Source organism: Dermacentor variabilis, chromosome 2, assembly GCF_050947875.1.
Source record: "Dermacentor variabilis isolate Ectoservices chromosome 2, ASM5094787v1, whole genome shotgun sequence".
Taxonomy (NCBI): Eukaryota; Metazoa; Arthropoda; class Arachnida; order Ixodida; family Ixodidae; genus Dermacentor; species Dermacentor variabilis.
This window is the reverse complement of record NC_134569.1, coordinates 216,284,323-216,303,052: the sequence shown is the minus strand read 5'-3', so window position 1 is coordinate 216,303,052 and position 18,730 is coordinate 216,284,323. Positions and strand designations below refer to the sequence as shown.

The following is an 18,730-nucleotide window of genomic DNA, read 5'->3' as shown; positions in this document are numbered from 1 at the left end:
CACAGCGCTCCCATTAGCAATCACTACATGCGGATCCTTTATTAAAGTGGAGATGCAGGGGCGGATGCTCAAGAAAACACCGCATCCGACTCGCAAAGCGCTCATCAGACATATATATACTCTATGCTGCAGTGTCGAACAACGCGTATCGAAAAACATCGCTAGTATATAGCAATGCTCGCAGCTCCTGCTCACTGTGGCGTGACATCGGTGATCGAAAATTTTCCTCGATAAGAGACGCGGGGCTATCCTTCAATGTCACGCTTCTTCCAGAGCCGTCTTGGTTTCGGGGTATTTTCGTGCGCACCTACTACTTCCTTCGGATGTCTCATACGCTGCACAGGTCTTCAGTTCTGGTGAACCTTGCGCAGACAGCACGTCGTAGGGACCTTTCTTGTTCTTCGGTGAGTTATTGCGCTTGTGAAGAAGTGCGAATTGAGCAATACACAGCTTCAGAATATTTATCCTTGGGTGTGCAGCACATTGCAGATAGCTTATGCGTGATGCACTGATTAAACATCGGTCTTCAGTGTTGTGGCATAATTTCTTAGCATTAAACTTAGCTAAGTTTCCCGAAATTTGTTCTTTTCGTACATTGATACCACTCTCGCAAAATTTCGTGAGTGTAATTATTTTCATGACTTATTACCAATGTTTTTTGTGAAGTGTTTCCTTGCAGTATAGACCAGATGAGAAATGCAAGCGCGAACGTTTCTTTGCCTACTGCAAAGTCAAGGGTGAGGTATTTATCACTACGATTATCAGCGACAGGATTCGTCAGCGCCCCCCTCCCAGCATTGCAAGTTTTACTATATGTTCAACTTGCTTTTGGTAGACATCAGTGCTCATCGCAGCCTAGCTCTTCGGCGCTTTGTAAGACAACGTTCAAACTGCCAGAAAATGCGCTCGAGTTGCTTGGATTTTTTCTCCCTTTTTATTCTTGAAGAAAACTTGGCTTGGCATTGAACGACTGTAAATATTTGGCTGAATCAGACTGAATGAAAATGGATTAGCTTCGAATCAGCAAGCTTAGTTTTCATAAACGTTCCCTCACTGTGCTTATTCATGCGCGCGATTTTTCACCAGCTTGGTCAAGATGAAGTCCGTAGCTGCAATGAATCTCGGTTCCTTTGGCATCCTCCTTGCCGCCATGACTCTCGCTCTAGCCGAAACTGAGCTGCTCGAGCGACAACCGAGGCTATCAAAATACCAAGATGCATGGAAGGTAAGACAATTACGAATGGAGTATTCACCTTTCAACGAGCCATATTCGCTCATGCATTGTGTTGCACACAAATGTGATCCTTTGTTTTATATGTCCTCGTGCTAGACAATCATGTCAAGTACAGTAGTGTTCTAATCCGACGCGATATATACGTATACAGACAGACTAATAGTTAGGAGCAAACCTCTACTCTCGCACTCTAATACTAGAATTTCACAGTGACGATCGAGCTTCACTACACCTTGCCGACCACGCTTTCTCACAATTTTGTTATTGTGAACGAACGGCAAAGTGATTTCTAAAGAAGTTGGTTCCGCGATCAGCTTCAATAAAGCCCGGATTCCTGTGCTTTCATGAAAACCCACTTGATAAAAACAGCACAATACTTCTGATTGTCAAGCTTAATACTGCGAATAGCACTCTTGGCGTACTGACCAGTCTTCTTTCCGACTGTGTAGCAAATATAGGGGCTGATCCCGAAGGTTTGAAAATGCTAGTCGTTCGCGTGGGTATGGCATGTGTCAATGGGTATGTGTCGCTCTTTAATGAACCAATTTGACGCCAACTTGGGTCACCCTGTATGTGCCGCTGGGTACGCGAGGACATCACGGCGGCGCCGCCTGAAAGTGAAGTGCACTTTCAGGGGAAATAAGGGCGAGAGAGGAGCGTACACGCCTCATACATGAGCGTTTCGGCTATTTGCATACTTGGATAGCTATTGTAGAGGACAGAGCGCGAACTTCTTTCCGATATAGCAGCAATACTCTCGGCTATAATGTGCCAAAATGCTGTTTTTAATAGCTGATCAACGTATTCATAACACCTATGGTATTGCGTAATTCTGAATGGAAAAGATTTCGCGAACAGATTAGGAAATGTATATGTTAAGCCGAGTTTTGTTCGGCGCCTTTTGATTCGATTTGTAGCAGCGGTGTGCATCTTTAGCAATCGTTCGATTGTTTTCTCTTTCAGTCATTGACGGTGCCAGGACGTTACTACTTGTATATGAGGTCATACGAAGATGAGCCGTTCTACGGGAGAAACCGAAAATGCGTCTTTAACGAACTGATCTCCATCAACGAGGAAGAAAAATACACCGTCAGCACGTTCGGATCTATAAGTACGAAGGACGGCACAACGTAAGATATTTATTTCTTTCAGGGTTGGTAGTGGTCGCTGTATATTGAAGAAAAATTGAAGAGGGAAACAAGAAATCATTCATAACGTATTTCGCCAGTAAATAAACTTCCCCTCTACCGCGCCCTCTCTTAGGGAGATGGTCAGACTTGATCAGAGGGCTAGTTCGTGATCAAGGAGGCAGGGGTTAGTTTGCCACAAATTTTGCCGTAAGAGCAATTCTTGACCTCCTGAGATACTTGAAGAAAAAAAATTACCGACGATTACGTTACTTCCTAATGCGAAATTTGAGCGCAGCAAATAAGCTGTTTCACCTTTTCGATAGATTGAGGCAAGGAAATCGAGCAACACATGTATGCGCTATCACAGAATTTTTTTTTATTTTTCACACGTATTCCTTTAACAAAGACTCCACTAACAGTTCTTGACCGTCATGAAGGAAGCTTTGTGGTCGGAGAAATAGACTGATATATGTTCGACTTGGTACACCAATGCTTGATTCTCAAAGACGAGATCTATACAAGTGCCTCGCGAGGTTGTCACAGCCGTGGGACGCGTTACGAGCGAGAGGAACGGCATGTTCTCCCGCATAAGTGTTAGGAAATTGCTGTTTGTCTTTATGTCAAGCCGCCACCGATCTGGCTCTGATTGCCACCGCACAGGGCGAACGGCAGCGGCAATTTCGGCTCGGGCGGTGCACATATACAGATCCGCCGCCACCGATCTGGCTCTCTGATTGCCACCGCACAGGGGTTGCATTGGAGGAGGAGCGAAGAAAGGAATTAAGTTCGAGCCGGAGCTTTGACAACCGGAGACTCGCAGGAAGAGGGGGGAGGGGGGCGGCGTGTACACCCAGCGGCAAACGATGGGGGCAGAAGCGCGCGCAGCAAGCGGGCAACACGATAAAGGGAGGAGGGAAGAGATAGCAGCGACTGACTGATGCAACTGAAGAGCACCCTATCCGCCACACAAGAACAGGGGGGGGGGTCCCTTTCCTCCTCTTCCTGCATGGCGGCGACGGTGTTCTACGCAGTCACGTTATCTTGACTCTCTAGCGGCGACAGCGGCATCCAGCGGTATCAGTCGGTCGCTGCTAGCGCTGGGGGGATGAAAGGGGGGCGGAGCTGGTTACGAGGCCGACGACAACGCCGACGACAACGCCGACGACGACGCGAAACCCAGGAACGGACGCCAAAGAGCTGCGCTCTAAAAGTTACGATTAATTACTTCAAGGGTGAAATACTTACTTGCCAATGTGTGCATCTCAACTCATGCCTGTATATGACCCCGTCATGGTTGTAGGACGGGGCCCCCTGTCACAGGCGTAACAGTGAGCTTTTATTTACATCCATAAACAGCAATGACATTGCACGAATAAATTATAGTGAAAAACTTTGGCGGAAATAAACTACCGTGGACACGAAAAAAAGTAGGCAGACTCGTTGCCTGCTACCAGAAGGGCAAAATCAGTTTACGGAAAGTACAGGGTGATATTCACGCTGTAATGATGCAATGACGCAACTGAAACGAGAGCGATTCTACCATTTCTTACAAAAATCACTGGAAAAGAGCGCAAAATAAAAAAAGTGTGTCGCAGTTAGCTAACTAATACAGGTGTAGACACGGCTTACTGACATTTTAACTAAATTACAATAAAGTAGTAATGGAAACCAAACACATCCGAATATCAGCGCACTTTCCCTCATTGCAGAGTCATGGGTGTGAGCTCGGTGACCTTACGACGGAAGTGTGAACGAAGTCAATGGCGCCGATAGTATCAGAATGGACTGATTATCGGTGTGTTTGCCACAGTGTGTGTGTTAGAGCAGTAGCCGCTCGCTCACGTACATTAACTCATGGGCGCACTCACGCTCATTATGATCATAGGGACGAGTCTGACCTTGTGCTTGGCAACGTACTTCCATTAAAAGTACCTTGCCAAAGTTACAATTAGGGCACTAAGATATTGCACCTTGAAATCCTTGCTGGTAATGAAAGGTGCACAAGACAATCATTTATCCTGCAGTGTTCCAGGTGTTATTGATTGATTGGTTGATTGATCTATCGATTGATTCATTGATTGATTCATTGATATTTTTGTACCAGATAAACATACAATTTGTGAGATACGCCGTTGTGGAGAGCTTCTCGTCACCTTTGTCTACGTGGGGTTATCGAAAGGGCACCCGATCCCAAACATTTTCGCCTTCTTCGCCATCGTATTCTAAGGCCGCAGTGGCCTGGAACTTCGTCAGAATTGCACCGCTGCTTCGGTGTGGCATAGCCGTGACCTCAATAACGTGGTACCTCCTTGGCTCGCCTTCTGGCAATTTTCTGGGGTGATGCTTTTTTCACTGTCATTGTCAGCAATTAGCAATGTAGTCGCTAGGTGGCCTGTAGTTTTGTTCATATACTCGGGAACCGCGTTCATGCTACCCGCCGTCGCAGTGCCCTGGGCTCTGGTGTTGCGCCGCGATGCGCGAGTTCACGGGATCAAATCCTGGCCGCGGTGGCCGAATTTCGATGGTGGCAAAATGCAAGAACGCCTCTGAACCGTGCATTGGGTGCAGGTTAAATGGAAGCTGAAGTTAGCCGCGAGTTATTACTATGAATACAAAAATCGCGGTTTATCAGGCCTTGAAACACTGCAAATAGCCTTAATTAAGCAAGAACAAAAAACAGGGGTCGCGGGGGCCGCCGCGGAGTGGGTGGATGGCTGTGATTGGAGAAGAAGTTCGTGACGTAATTGTGGGTATCGCCGAGGTGCCTAATTCGAATATGGCACTGAAATCACTTATGTGTGCCCTGCGCGATCAAAATTGCGACGCATGTCATCATTAACGTCGAAGAATGGCTGTTTTCTGAGAAAGCTGTTATATTTTCAAGCAGGGAAGCAAACGGAGGCGAGCGCTAAGTATCTGCAGGTGAGGCACCCGCCACATTACCAATTGACGCGCACGGACGACCGCGACCAGCTTGCTCGACGGTTCCGTCTGCCCCGAGCGCTGTTACCGCGAGAACACGATACGTGCTTTCACGACTAATAATGCATGCTCGAATAAAGCGGTGCCGGAGCTAGGCATTTTGTAATTATACAGAAACGGCTGTCAATCCTCCATAAGAAGAACGAGCGCAATGAGAGCTGTGCCCACTGGTGCACTGCCAAATGGACCGTATATTAATAAGCGCTACAAGTGTCGTCCTAGCTAATTTTCTACATGTGATTTTAGTGAGCAGTAGATGTAAATTTTTAACAAGACTGTGCAGTTTGTGACCATTGACGCTAGTTTTGAGAGCAGCATCCACTACGCTGTTGGATCGAAACGGATAATAAATAGCAGCTCCGGTGGCTTTGAGCCGCGAGCTGCATGGGGAGATGGGTCGTATATTGTGTTCCCTTTTAAAATCGCCGTAAGTTCTCACGCCAGAGCACGGCATGTAATTGCAGGAAGCTGTCTGCTAGTGTATATTTAACATTACCTAGAATACTCAAAGCCGGCAAGGGCTACTGGTACCAGTAGCAAATACGTTATGTTTTAGGGCTCCCTACAGCCCCACCAGGCCCTGCAATGTTAATACGGCGCTATGTCAACTTGATGTTGCGCATTCAATAAAAGGAACAGCGGGCGCACGCAAGCATTGAAACTGTGGTTGTTGTGGTAATACTAAACGTCACGTTTGTGCTAGCGTAGTGTTAGTTCGATCCAACTGCCAATAAAAAAAAAATTAATTATGGCGTTTTACGTGCCAAAACCACTTTCTGATTAGGAGGCACGCCGTAGTGAGGGACTCCGGAAATTTCGACCACCTGGGGTTCTGTAACGTGCACCTAAATCTAAGTACACGGGTGTTTTCGCATTTCGGCCCCATCGAAATGCGGCCGCCGTGGCCGGGATTAGATCCCGCGACCTCGTGCTCAGCAGCCTAACACCATAGCCACTGAGCAACCACGGCGGTTAAAGACTGCCAATCCAAAGTGCAACGTCAAAGCCTCATGGCCGCTTCCACGGGCTCAATTTCTGACCAAGCTAAACTGTGGTCGTGCTCATTTCATTCATAGGACTCACGCGAATAAACTTTGCTTGAAATAGCTGCCATTGAAGTACTTTGAACAAACCGCTGTTTTTATAGTTTTGAATATGTCTCTATTTCACTACAGCGGTGAAAGAATATTCATATTGCTGTCATTAAATAAAGACGCATACTGTCACGTCGACCGAAAATTGCACAGCGCAATACTGCTTAGAACAACATCATCGCAACATTGCTATTCTAGGTGCAGTGCTGGATTACTGAGGAATACGCACACTTATTGAGCACTCCCTCCCCGCCTCCAAAGATCAGTGGAAAATCCTGAAAAATATCCGCAACCAGCGCTGCTGCCAACTCGGCGAGCTTGGCAGAACGCTCACGTCACCTCCATCTTGACGCCACTTCCGGTGGTTCTCCTTTCATTCCTGTGCTTCTCCGCTGCGCGGGCCGCGCGAATGGAGCAGACCTTATACGAAAATTTAATCGGCCATTGCCGCGCCGCGTCGCGCACTATGAAGAAAATCATTTCAGGAGATGAGTTTTACTGTGACAGCTTCCCAAAACAACACAATTCTTCCAGTTTCAAAACCACTAGAGCTTCCCTTTAAAGGACCGCAGGTGGTCAAAATTAATCCGGAGTTCCCTAATACAAAGTGCCTCATTATTATTTCGTGGATTTGGATCGTCAAATTGCCCCACATAAAAAAAAAAAAATACATGTTCTGGTTGTGCATGTACGTAAGGAATGCGAGTCATAGTTATTACACAAAAAAGGGGGCTCCAACGATTACGATACTCCCTAATGCGAAATTTGAGCGCAGCTCTACACATGTTCTCGTTTCGCGATATATTGAGGCAAGGAATTTGAGACCGAATTCAACACACCTACTGTAGTGGGCCCGTGCTGTCAGCGCCTTCGCAGAGGGAGGAGCAGTGTGGGAATGCTCCTCCATGATGATGTGGGAACGCGCCATGATGAACGGCATCGAAGGTAGCTATGGAAGAAGACGACGACGAACGCGCGAGCAGTGCCAAGAGCGCGCTCGCGCGGTTTCGCGGAGGGCGACCGGCGCTCAACCCAGGAACGGACAGAGTTGCGCCCTAAATGTAACGCGAAAGCTATAGCTTTCAAGCATCTCCCACGTCAAGTGCCGGAATGAAAGAATCCAATACGTTGCTGCCCTCATCCTCGTGAGGATGCAAGCGGTGACGTATTTGGAAGTTTCTAGCGGAATACGCTGCATTGTTTTTTGATCTCGTTTACAGGAGCACGCAAACGACCTACGCATGGGCGCATGCATCTGAGGGCTACACAGTGCCGAATGTGATCAAAGCGTCCAACTCAAAAGGTAAGGGAAGTGGACGGAGAACTACTGTAAGACCTCTCATTAGATCATGTTGGGCGTAAGTATGGGTTGCGTGCTTGCGTGCATGTGCGTGTGTGCGTTAGTGTGTGTTCACCTGTGGCTAACTTTATCTTCACATGCGGAAGCACGCGCTTTGACATATTCAAGATTAATATTTTGCAGCAGGCAGGACACCCATTATATTCAGCCTAAAAGTAACACGCAGAACATTCTGCACGGCGGTACCTCCTTTAACTTTGCTCACCTGCACCTAACCTGGCCGAACTTATGTACATCGGAATCATTTCTGTCCGTGTACGTCTGTCTCTCTAGCCAAATCGAAGCACCCGTCGCATCACAGATATCTCGGGGAACCATTTGATTTCATGCAGGCATACTCTAAAGCGACTGGTTTATTGTTTTTTCTTTGTCTTGAGCGCGCGCTTTAAAATGTTTGTAGTGTTTAATAATTAAGAGTGACCCAACGCTCTGCTGTCTCTTATTTTCAGAGACACGAAAGTGTGCCTTCGAAGTGAGTCACTGGCGAATTAGAAAGGTTATCAGGGAGAAAAATACAGAATTCACCCAGGCAACACATGGTCCCTTCAACGAATACGATCATAGCCTATTTTAAGTACCATCGACATATCGTGCGCTTGTGAATGTCTTTTAATTGTGCTGCAGTGTGCATGCAAATGCAAACGCCGTACGGAAGGACGTACGGGTACTGGAGTCTAGGTGACGTCATGGAAATTGTATTGCGTGTTTCTGTCTTCCTATTCAGAAAAGCTCTTCACCCTGGAGTATCCAGTAGCTTTCTCGGAGTACGATAACTGCGACATACTGAGAGTTCCTCACCGTGATAATGGTATGTACTGAATGCTTACTTACTGAGAACACGTACGTACCGCTTTCGCTAACACGTAGCTAAAACGTTTTATTGCTGTTTCTTTCTTTTAGCCTGCGAGCTTTGGGCAAAAGAAGGCAAGATACACGAGATCAAATCGCTTTGTTTCTACGTTTTCCACCTTCTCTGCGGACCGGAAAAGTACTTCGTCTATGACAGAGACCTTTGCACTCGAGAAGTGCTTCCTTGCGAATAAGAAGCGTACGAGGAATTAAATATGGAACCGTGAGCTTAAACAGAGCAATCGGTTCGGGTCAGCCAGCTTGCCGGGCGCTGGCCGATTGGAAATAAGACTACAGGGCCGTGTTCTCTGCCTGCAGTGCTGCAGTCCTCACCTGCTGCTGTATTTTTCATTGTGGCCTCCGCAATCCGTTCAATGGGGCCACCGCACTCACAATATGTCTGGGTTTCAAAACACGCAGAAACAACCAAACGCCATAACTACTCGATTATTGAGTGGTGCTTGGCCCGTCCGGCTCCAAAACGCTCATTGATTGCATCAGGGGTTTAAATTCGAAGCATTGTTTTTTTTTTCGCCAACCCCAGAGCGTGAAACTAAGGACGAAGAGGTGATCCGACGACAATGACACGATGACGACGACAAAGTGGCGACAGCCGTTGTTCGGCGTAACGTAGAGTAACGACGGATGGTCGTTCCCAGCAAACTCAGCGAACACAGTTTAGAGCTCTTAGCTATTGTACAAGTATCGCTAAAAAGAAAATTACAGTAGAAACAGCCTCCGTATCGACATAATGTGCAGGATGCTTAATTGAACTTCTTGAATTCAATGTAAATTACCAGCAACTGCGGCTAATGTGTAGAGGAAGGAAAGAAAGAGGGAGAAAGGAAAGTAATAAGAAAAGTAGCGCAAGATAACGTAAGAAGTGCAGGTGACTGAAATGAGCCCTGCTGTAGATTACAGTCCCGTCACCTGTATTCGTTCTACTATTTGGCACTGCGTTCCATTCCGGCTTCTCAGCAATTATCCCAGCAACGCGTCCCGCAGCATAGTTGAAAAAAAAGAAAAGGAACTGATTCAGAACAGTCACCGAACACACAAGCTGACGATGAGAGTTGAAAGAAAATGTTGACAGAGGAGGTCAAATGACGCCAATAAGAAAACAAAATTTTCATTTGAAATTCCTAATTACAAAGAACGGAAAAGCCGAGGTGCCGTACTGATAGCAATAAATATTCAGGGACGGCATTTGTATAGCTGAAAGTGGTCAACGTTACCTCACACTGTCAAGAAAGGCGTTCATCCGTATGAAGGAAATTGTGCTTACGTGACAGAACCTAAGCTAAGGTTGAGATGATAAGGTGGAGCTGATAACGAGCTGATAGCCGGTCAGTTCGTCGTAGCCTGCCCTGACCAACACTCTGATCAAGTGTTACCGAACTTAATTTACTGAATGCAGAAGTGGTTCGTCAAGGGAACTGATGACTTACGGCAAGCTACAAGGAAAACATCAAAATGAAATACGCAACAGTACAAGTGAGCTCTAAAGTAGCGTATGTGCTGGCAGCGAGTTTACTGGCCTAGGATACTCTAAATGTGATGCAAATATTTACTGCCGTATTCGAATAAATACAACCTCTATTGAAATGAAGGCCTACTTACATCGTCAGGTTTTAGTAGCCACCATTGACTTATGGCGGTTAAATAGGACATCCTTCAAACAAACATGAGCCGATCATACGGAAAGTATTCGCTAGAAGAACAATACTGAAGAAGAATGATAACGCATTTATTGGGACTTCTTAAATGGTTTATAAAGAAGGGCTTAAAGATATGCCTAAATATGGCCGGTGTCTTCAATCCTACATGATTATATAAGATCCTTTAGGAGAGTGTGCATGTTCCCATATAAACCCATATGATGATTTAGCATTATGTTGCGGGGAATATGGGTGTCTTACAATAGTGAAAATTATATACGTGCACCAAAACTGCTTCGATTTTTGTTGGCGTAGTACGCTGAAGCACTTGACCAAGCAGATGGTCCTGTTTTAAATTCGAAGCAGCTTTGGCAACGGTATCCTTGTTCGGGCATCCTTGTTCTCACCGGACGTAACAATTTTTACCACCTAAGTCCAGTGGAACTTAGAAAGGTGAATTGAAATAGATCTACAAAATTTAACTGTACCACTCTTAAACCGTGCAAACACATCCCACACTATGGCGGCTCATTACGTATTCCGTTCTGCAGCTGAACACGAGGTCACGGGCTCAACGCATGGCCGCCGTAACCACATTTAGACGGGGATGGAATGCAAAAGTGCTCGTGTACGCGGCTTTGGTTGCACCCACTTCAAAGTTTCCTGGTGGTCGAAATTTACCCGGAACTCTTCACTAAAGCATCCCAAAGCAACCCGTGCGTTACTTTAGGACGCTTAAACGCCATATTTGACAAGTTTACCTTCAGTAACATTTCATCTCTTGGCACCTGGGCCGTTATGATGTACGCAGTCGAAAAGCCAACGACTTAGGCCAAACGTGTGAGGCGAAGCCGAAAATCGGCTTTTCGAACGCGTATAAGATAGCGGCCTTGGTACTTTAGCAAAGGAGGTTAAGATGACTACGTTGGCGAATGTAGCAACTATGGCTGAGCAACTGGGGAACACTTTATTAAAAGAGCTAATGTGCTATCCGTCAAATTTCCTAGGCGTTCAAGCAGATGTTACTTCGAAGCATTTCTGTCCCTGTCCGAAAGACACTTTGTAGTCAGGGCGGTTAACTTACGGATACACCGGTATATCAGTAAGAAGACGGATATATGGGATGTCCCGACTATTATGCACTAAGATTTAAAAATATGCAAATGTCACGTAGTTGGACACAACCAAGGCAATGTTGTTTGCCGTCGCTTACAGATACTCAGATTATGGGCCCTATAACGTGAAACTATTATAATATGTTTTTATTCCAATTTTCTGACGTCAAATTTGCGTAACCACCGACGCAAGCGTCGAGCGGTGACCCGCAGGGTTGTCTAACAGACCAATCAAACGCTCTCCTTTGTTATAGAAGGTCACTTTTGCTTGCCTACACTCAGCGGCTTGTCTTATCTAATTGGCTGATAAGAGGCGAGGAGCACGTTCAAGTGGAGAGGGATTCGATGGGGCCGAGTCACTGCACTGAAAATAAACAACTGGATGAAGAGAGTGGTGCCGGCGCCTGCGATTGGTCCGCTTTAGTGTACTTATCTTGCGGTGGCTGGTCGAAAATCGCGGCGGCATCTAACGGAAGGTTAAGAATGTAGTTAAAATGGATCCTCTGCAAAGAACAGTCGGCAGAGTGAGGTCGTAAAGGTGTCGAAATTGCTCGAAAACGTTACACTGCCACGCAAAAAGTTTTATTGCACGCAAATAGACCCAAGCTCTCGGGCAGGTGCGAGTAGCCAGTGCCTGAGCGATAGGCTGCAGCCACCTTTTATTCCTTTCAGAACGGGGCAGCCTGTGGCGATTCAGAAAGAAAATCAGTTTTCTGCGGCATATTAATGCATCTTCAACCCGTACACGTCACTTTGACACGGTGAGCTTTCGCGGTTTTGTGAGGTTGCGTGACAGGCAGGTGTGAAAGAAGACCGCGAATACATGCAAAGTTCCTCGAGCGGCCAGTCGCACGGCAATCTTGTGTGCAATGAAGGGGGCTAGTTGGTGAACGTTCATGGTTATACTGCGCTCAGTTTTACAAACACGATATTAAGGAAGGACAGGACGTGGACGGACGAAGCGCAAACTACCAACTGTTTGATACTGTTAACGAACGCGCTTATATACAAGGAGATATGGTGCGGGGGGGGGGGTACATATAAAAAGATATGACAAGGTGACGACATGTGATTATAGTTTGGGTCACGCATACATCATTCACATGCACCCGTTCGCCCTGGCAAACTCGACCTCAGCTTTGATAAGCGCGATGGACGGAGTGCTTACGCACGTCTCTTTTTCTTTAGCTATCGCAAGCGCCTCCCATATTTCTCGCTCCGTTTTTGTTTTTGATGTTCCGATGAATGTGGTGCTTTCTATTAGCGGGGAGCATTTGCACTGTTTGCAATGTGCGGCCAAGTTGCTAGGTGCTGTCAGAAGCTGGCACGTGTATTTGTGCTCCCGTAACCTATCGTTTAGACAACGTCCAGTTTGCTCAATGTATACTTTCCCGCAGTCTAGTGGGATTTGGTAAACAACTGAAGTGGCGCATTCCACGTACTTTTTCGCGTGCTTAGTCTGACAGACCGTAGCACTAGGGTTGGCCTCTTTGGATCCTGCGTTCACCTTCTTGCACATGCCTTTTAGTTTTTGCGGGGCGGAGAACAGAACTTGAACGTCATGGCGTTGGGCTGTCTTTTTTATCCGATGTGACAAGCCCTGGATGTAAGGCAACACCACGCGTTTTTTCAATTTTTTCTGTGTTTTCTGCCTTTTCCTGTTGGCTCTGATTTCGGGCAACAAGTTTTCACAGATTTGCACCACCATGCTGTTCGGGTACCCACTGTTTCTCAAGCGGCTTACTTGCAGATCGATGCTCTCCCTCACAGCATGGTGGCATGAATTTTTCAATCGGATAAAAAAGACAGCACAACGCCATGACGTTCAAGTTCTGTTCTCCGCCCCGCAAAAACTAAAAGGCATGTGCAAGAAGGTGAACGCAGGATCCAAAGAGGCCAACCCTAGTGCTACGGTCTGTCAGACTAAGCACGCGAAAAAGTACGTGGAATGCGCCACTTCAGTTGTTTACCAAATCCCACTAGACTGCGGGAAAGTATACATTGGGCAAACTAGACGTTGTCTAAACGATAGGTTACGAGAGCACAAATACACGTGCCAGCTTCTGACAGCACCTAGCAACTTGGCCGCACATTGCAAACAGTGCAAATGCTCCCCGCTAATAGAAAGCACCACAGTCATCGGAACATCAAAAACAAAAACGGAGCGAGAAATATGGGAGGCGCTTGCGATAGCTAAAGAAAAAGAGACGTGCGTAAGCACTCCGTCCATCGCGCTTATCAAAGCTGAGGTCGAGTTTGCCAGGGCGAACGGGTGCATGTGAATGATGTATGCCTGACCCAAACTATAATCACATGTCGTCACCTTGTCATATCTTTTTATATGTACCCCCCCCCCCCCCCCCGCACCATATCTCCTTGTATATAAGCGCGTTCTTTAACAGTATCAAACAGTTGGTAGTTTGCGCTTCGTCCGTCCACGTCCTGTCCTTCCTTAATATCGTGTTTGTAAAACTGAGCGCAATATAACCATGAATCTTGTGTGTATTCGCGGGCTTCTTACACGTTCGGAAAAACACTTTTGTGTAGCACGTAGTGAGCAACAGAAAGCTATATCGGGAGTTTTTCATGTTTCTGTACAATTTTCTCATGGACACTTTTGATCCAATTATAATATCTGAGAAGTTAATTAATTAATTCCTACCAGATATGCAAATAGTCACAATGCAAACATAATCTGAGCATGTCCAAGCGACGGCGAACAATATTACCCTGGTTCTTTCAAGTTACGTGGCATAGGAATGTTTTTATAACTTGGTGCATGATAGTTGGGATACAGAGTGTCTAGCAGCGGCCGATTAACTGCTCATTAGTTTCTCCTTTTTTATCCTCCCACGCTGCGTTAAATACACTTACTAACATGGGACGGAACCGTTATTTTAATATTCCCCACTCAATTTCTACCAATTGGTTCGTGTAGATAGACGCCATGTCCTTCCTACGTAGGCGGGACCTCCAACGATATACAAGGTGACCACCCCTTTTCCGAGTGCAAATAAATAAATAAAGTGCTACAACTTCAATGAACATCGTGATCACAAAGGTTTGCACAAAACCGCAAGAACTTGGATTTCAGTAAAACAGAAAATAAACACAAACTGGGAGCAATCGAACGCTGCCTCAATATTTCAGGAATTACGAATCTCGTAGCAGAAGATTCGCGGACACACTTTCGAGCAGGCATTAACGTCTGGTACGATGGACGCTATGTAGGTAACAAAGGCATTACAAAGTGATTCGGCTATTCACGAGCAGCTGAGCAGAGAGCTGAGAGGTTTTGTCACGTGAGCCCGCACTACTGCTCTGGGTTCATCGGACATTCCAGCTGGCATGCAAAAGCTGCTGCGGACTGCTCGACGTGTTTTATAGGAGAGTCGCAATCGGAACCGGTCAGCTATCTTTCGAACCATGGGCGCTGGAAGTAGCAGTGGGCGATGAACAATAACTTGGCATCCGAGTAGATATCGAGCTCGACGAGGTGATTCTCGGCCACGGGCGCTGCCGCACATCCGTCCAGGGAAACCTGTTCGTACAAAGTACACAAGGATACCGAACAGTTCAGGATCACAAGCCAAAAGCTGCGGCTAGTGCAGTAGCTCAGGAGCCGGAACACGGCCTCAGCATCCTAATGAGAAGCGAGGGCAGAAAAATCGGTGAGGCACGCCTGGTAGGGTATTACGGCGTGTTTCTATATACCACGTGCTTTTTTTGCTTCTGTTTGTTTCTTCGTTTCAATTTTTTTTTAATTTGCATGTGACCGAAGATACCACTGTTCTGCCTTTTTCGCTGATTTTATGGAAGAGGCAGAACCTACCTGCATCATAAACATGAGTGTTCGGTTAGTAACTGATTGTTAGTAGTTGATTCGAAAGATTCAACGATTAATGTTTTTATCTTCTCACTTTTCGGCGAACATTTCAATTCCGAAATTCAAACGCGGCACTAGTGAAGTCAAGCGTGCTTTATTGAACTGTAGCACCACCTCCGATATAGCGGACCTTCAGGTGTACTGAAAATTACATTAGCATTCCTAAAAAAAAGAAAAGAAAACGTGCGTCAAGCAGATTTTGACGATCTTAATTGCAACACCAATTTGTGGGGCGGAGATTTTGGGGGCGCACAAATAAAAAGTGCCGCTAGTCTTAGAATTGGTGCTGAACAGACATGGCATCACTACTACTGGGCTTCAATTTCACACTTAGGAGGTACACTACAGTAAGTAATCACAAAGTTAATGGGTGGAACTTTTAGCTACCTACTGGACATTGAAATTTGCCACCTAAGTAACGTCTACCCCTATTGCCCTGTATGTTGCAAGCAATATAAAAAAATCAAACTAAATAAGAAAAGGAGGAAAGGCACGCAAGCACGCACGCTCGCAGGCACACACGCTCGCAGGCACACACGTAGATACACACGTATGCGGTATACTCTGAATTTGCAATCACAGTGATCGCATTTTCTGTAGCCCTCGACTTCGATATTTCATCACGAACAGGAGTCATGGACAAGGAAATGGGCCGCATGGGTGCGTTCGTACGCGATGACTACGGGCAATTTTCATTGGCCACAAATATAACGGAGTGTTTTTCTGAAGACTGCCAAAAATTGCTAAATATAGAGCACTTATAGTATCAAGTGCACCTATTTTTGTCGAAAACGGATTATTCGTAATGACGGACATCAGCAAACAGGTACTTGGCTGCTGATGTTCACGCTAATGAGATAAATACACGAATTTATTTCATAAGCAGACTTACACGGCTACTGCAAATTGAAAGTTTTTAGCTACTGACGAACCTGCCGTGGTGGCGTAGTGGCTTTGGGGTCGTGCTACTAAGCCCGAGAACGCGAAATCAACCCCCGGCCGCAGCGGGCGCATTTCGATTGAGGCGAAATGCAAAAACGCCCGTGTACCGCGGTTCTGGCACGTAAAACAAAACAAAAAATGCAGTAGCTGTTAACGAGTTGAACTGATATCTAATAACACGCGCTCATGATCTGTGACCTGGAAGTCACGGGAGATAATTATAATTCTTGTTGAAGGAACAGAAATGTAAGCTACAAAGCTTGCAAATTATGCTTGGAAAAACGAGCATGAGAAGTAGATATATCCTGTTTAGGCACAAAAAAATTTATTTTTAAGCTGCTGTAGCAGGCACTAAATCTGTCGATTAAAGCATATATATAGGCACCAAGTACTGTTGCTTAGTAATGTCTAGGCTGCATTAATAGGAATGTAGGCTGCGCAGTTGATAATTAATCATTATTTTCAAAGGAGCTCAGCCCTCTAAACCTGCCTTGCGAAATTAAGTTTATCTCCACGATAATATGGTATGATAAAATTTGCGTAGGTTACAAGATATATCTGAAATTTAATTGAAGTAGACGCCAGGAAAAAATGTTGTGAAAGCAATCACAAACAAGCACCATCTCAAGGTTTTCGGATTTCATGTCGCACTTTTCTTTTCACATAGCTTGCATGCAGAAAAAGAATGCTGAACACTCACCGAAGTGAGCGGCCATTTGGCGCATCTGATATCAAAGGTATTTATTTATATGATGGCTCCGTATGAGTACACATTGTTATGTGTTCGACTGCACATGCGCGAATCACTGCTTTCGTAAACTTTTCGATAAACATCAGCTTTACTTGAGCGTCTTTCCGTCTGTCCTGGTCCTGTCCTGGTATCTATACAATAGTGACAGCTTCTGCCGGAATCACTCGAATGAAAGAAAATGCTTTTTTCGCCGCTCCGCCGTCGCCTTAGACGGAACGCATTTCGTATTTGGTCGCGAAGGCATAATAAATGGCCTCTAAGAGTGCCTTTTTAAACTTCATATGAAATAGCGTGGCCATTATGTTCCGAAAAGTCTGGATTCGCGAACAAACTGCATAGTAACTGCTTGCTTTGTGCTTTCAATAAAGCGTACCTTATAATGTGTAGTGTAATTACAGAAACTTACGAATGTGGTGAGTCCAGAACACGGTGGAAGACATTTAGGAGGTGAAACTCCCGTCAGCGCGAGCGAGCGCGGGCGGCCAGATAAGGTCACAATCCGCCTCTTTCATGGCGCGACGGCGCATGCGCCCTGCCCTAGCGGATTAGTCGCGAAACGTTTTGGAAGGGTCGCTTGCGTGGCCGCGCGCCGGGAAGTCCCCCGAAAAAAAAAAAAAGCGCTCGGACGCGCGCTGCTGCAAACACTCGTGCCGTGTACCGCGTTGAAACTCTACTGGCAGCTCGACGTCGGTGCGGTGCCGAAAACGTACGTAGCGTAAGACCGCAACTCCACTTTAAAAGAGAAACCGGCAAGGGCATCGTCCGAGTTGTCCGGACTGCACCGTGAGCCAGGTAGTTGCCGCCTATCATGAATGACTAGCTAATTTAACGACAAAACCGTGCGTTACACTTGGGCGACACTTAAGTAGATCACGTTGCTGACGAAGTATTCTTGCAGCATCGGTCCCTACTTGCTGGCGGTGGCAGCGCGTTTCATACTGCACGTACTCGTAAGGCCCGCAACACTCGGTCGATACGAGACCGACAAGACGCTCACTCCAATGATTGACCGTCTATTGTGCGTCACTGAAACCTTTTTATCGTATCAGATCGACAACGACGCAGCCGACGAACGCGAGTTGTACTGCCACAGGCGTTCTTGTCGAAGGCACCGGCAAAATCAGCGTGCCGACCATCGTTCGAACGATGCCCGCGCGATCGACCGTCGAACCGACAACACAATAGAAACAGCGTCCTCACTTGTATATATAATTAATCGTGCTCAAAATGAGTCAAGCACGCCTACCAAGTTGAAATGCACAAGCTTCAACCCTCTCAAGCCGTGCCCACGATGGTTGAGCCAATATCCATCCTATTCAGCGAAGGTTAACCTGGCGCCGTCGAATTCGTGCACTTGCTACCGGCGGACCTGAACTGAAAAATAAGAAGTTAGGTCGAACGAAACTGCTTTTATAGTTTAATTCTGGCCTTAGCGATTTGAAATCAGCTACACTTCACTTCGCACGGCGCGTACACAATAAGCGGTAAGTGGTGACACAGCGCTGTGCCAACATCTGTACGTCACCGCACCTGTAGGCTGTCGGCCGCATTCGCTACGTATATAGGTGGGCCTGTATATGTTGCTTAGCCGACACATTTCTCAATTTCAGAGATGCACTGTTTGCCTCTGCGTTCAGAGGCAAACAAGAGATAGTATATTCGGTATACAGCAGCATAAACAACCACCTTGCCCATTTATACCAACGCCGTGTGAGCGATGGAATCCGCG

The 18,730-nt window shown here is 46.3% G+C and overlaps 1 protein-coding gene across 1 annotated transcript; it reads left to right on the top strand.

Moving 5' to 3' along the window:
• Positions 1–1,091: 1,091 nt before the first annotated feature.
• LOC142571181 (female-specific histamine-binding protein 2-like) lies at positions 1,092–8,969 on the top strand. The gene is made up of 5 exons (XM_075679455.1): positions 1,092–1,225; positions 2,198–2,364; positions 7,661–7,743; positions 8,525–8,608; positions 8,701–8,969. The coding sequence occupies exons 1-5, from the start codon at positions 1,097–1,099 to the stop codon at positions 8,841–8,843; spliced, it is 606 nt and encodes a 201-aa protein (XP_075535570.1). The 5' UTR covers positions 1,092–1,096; the 3' UTR covers positions 8,844–8,969.
• Positions 8,970–18,730: the final 9,761 nt, after the last annotated feature.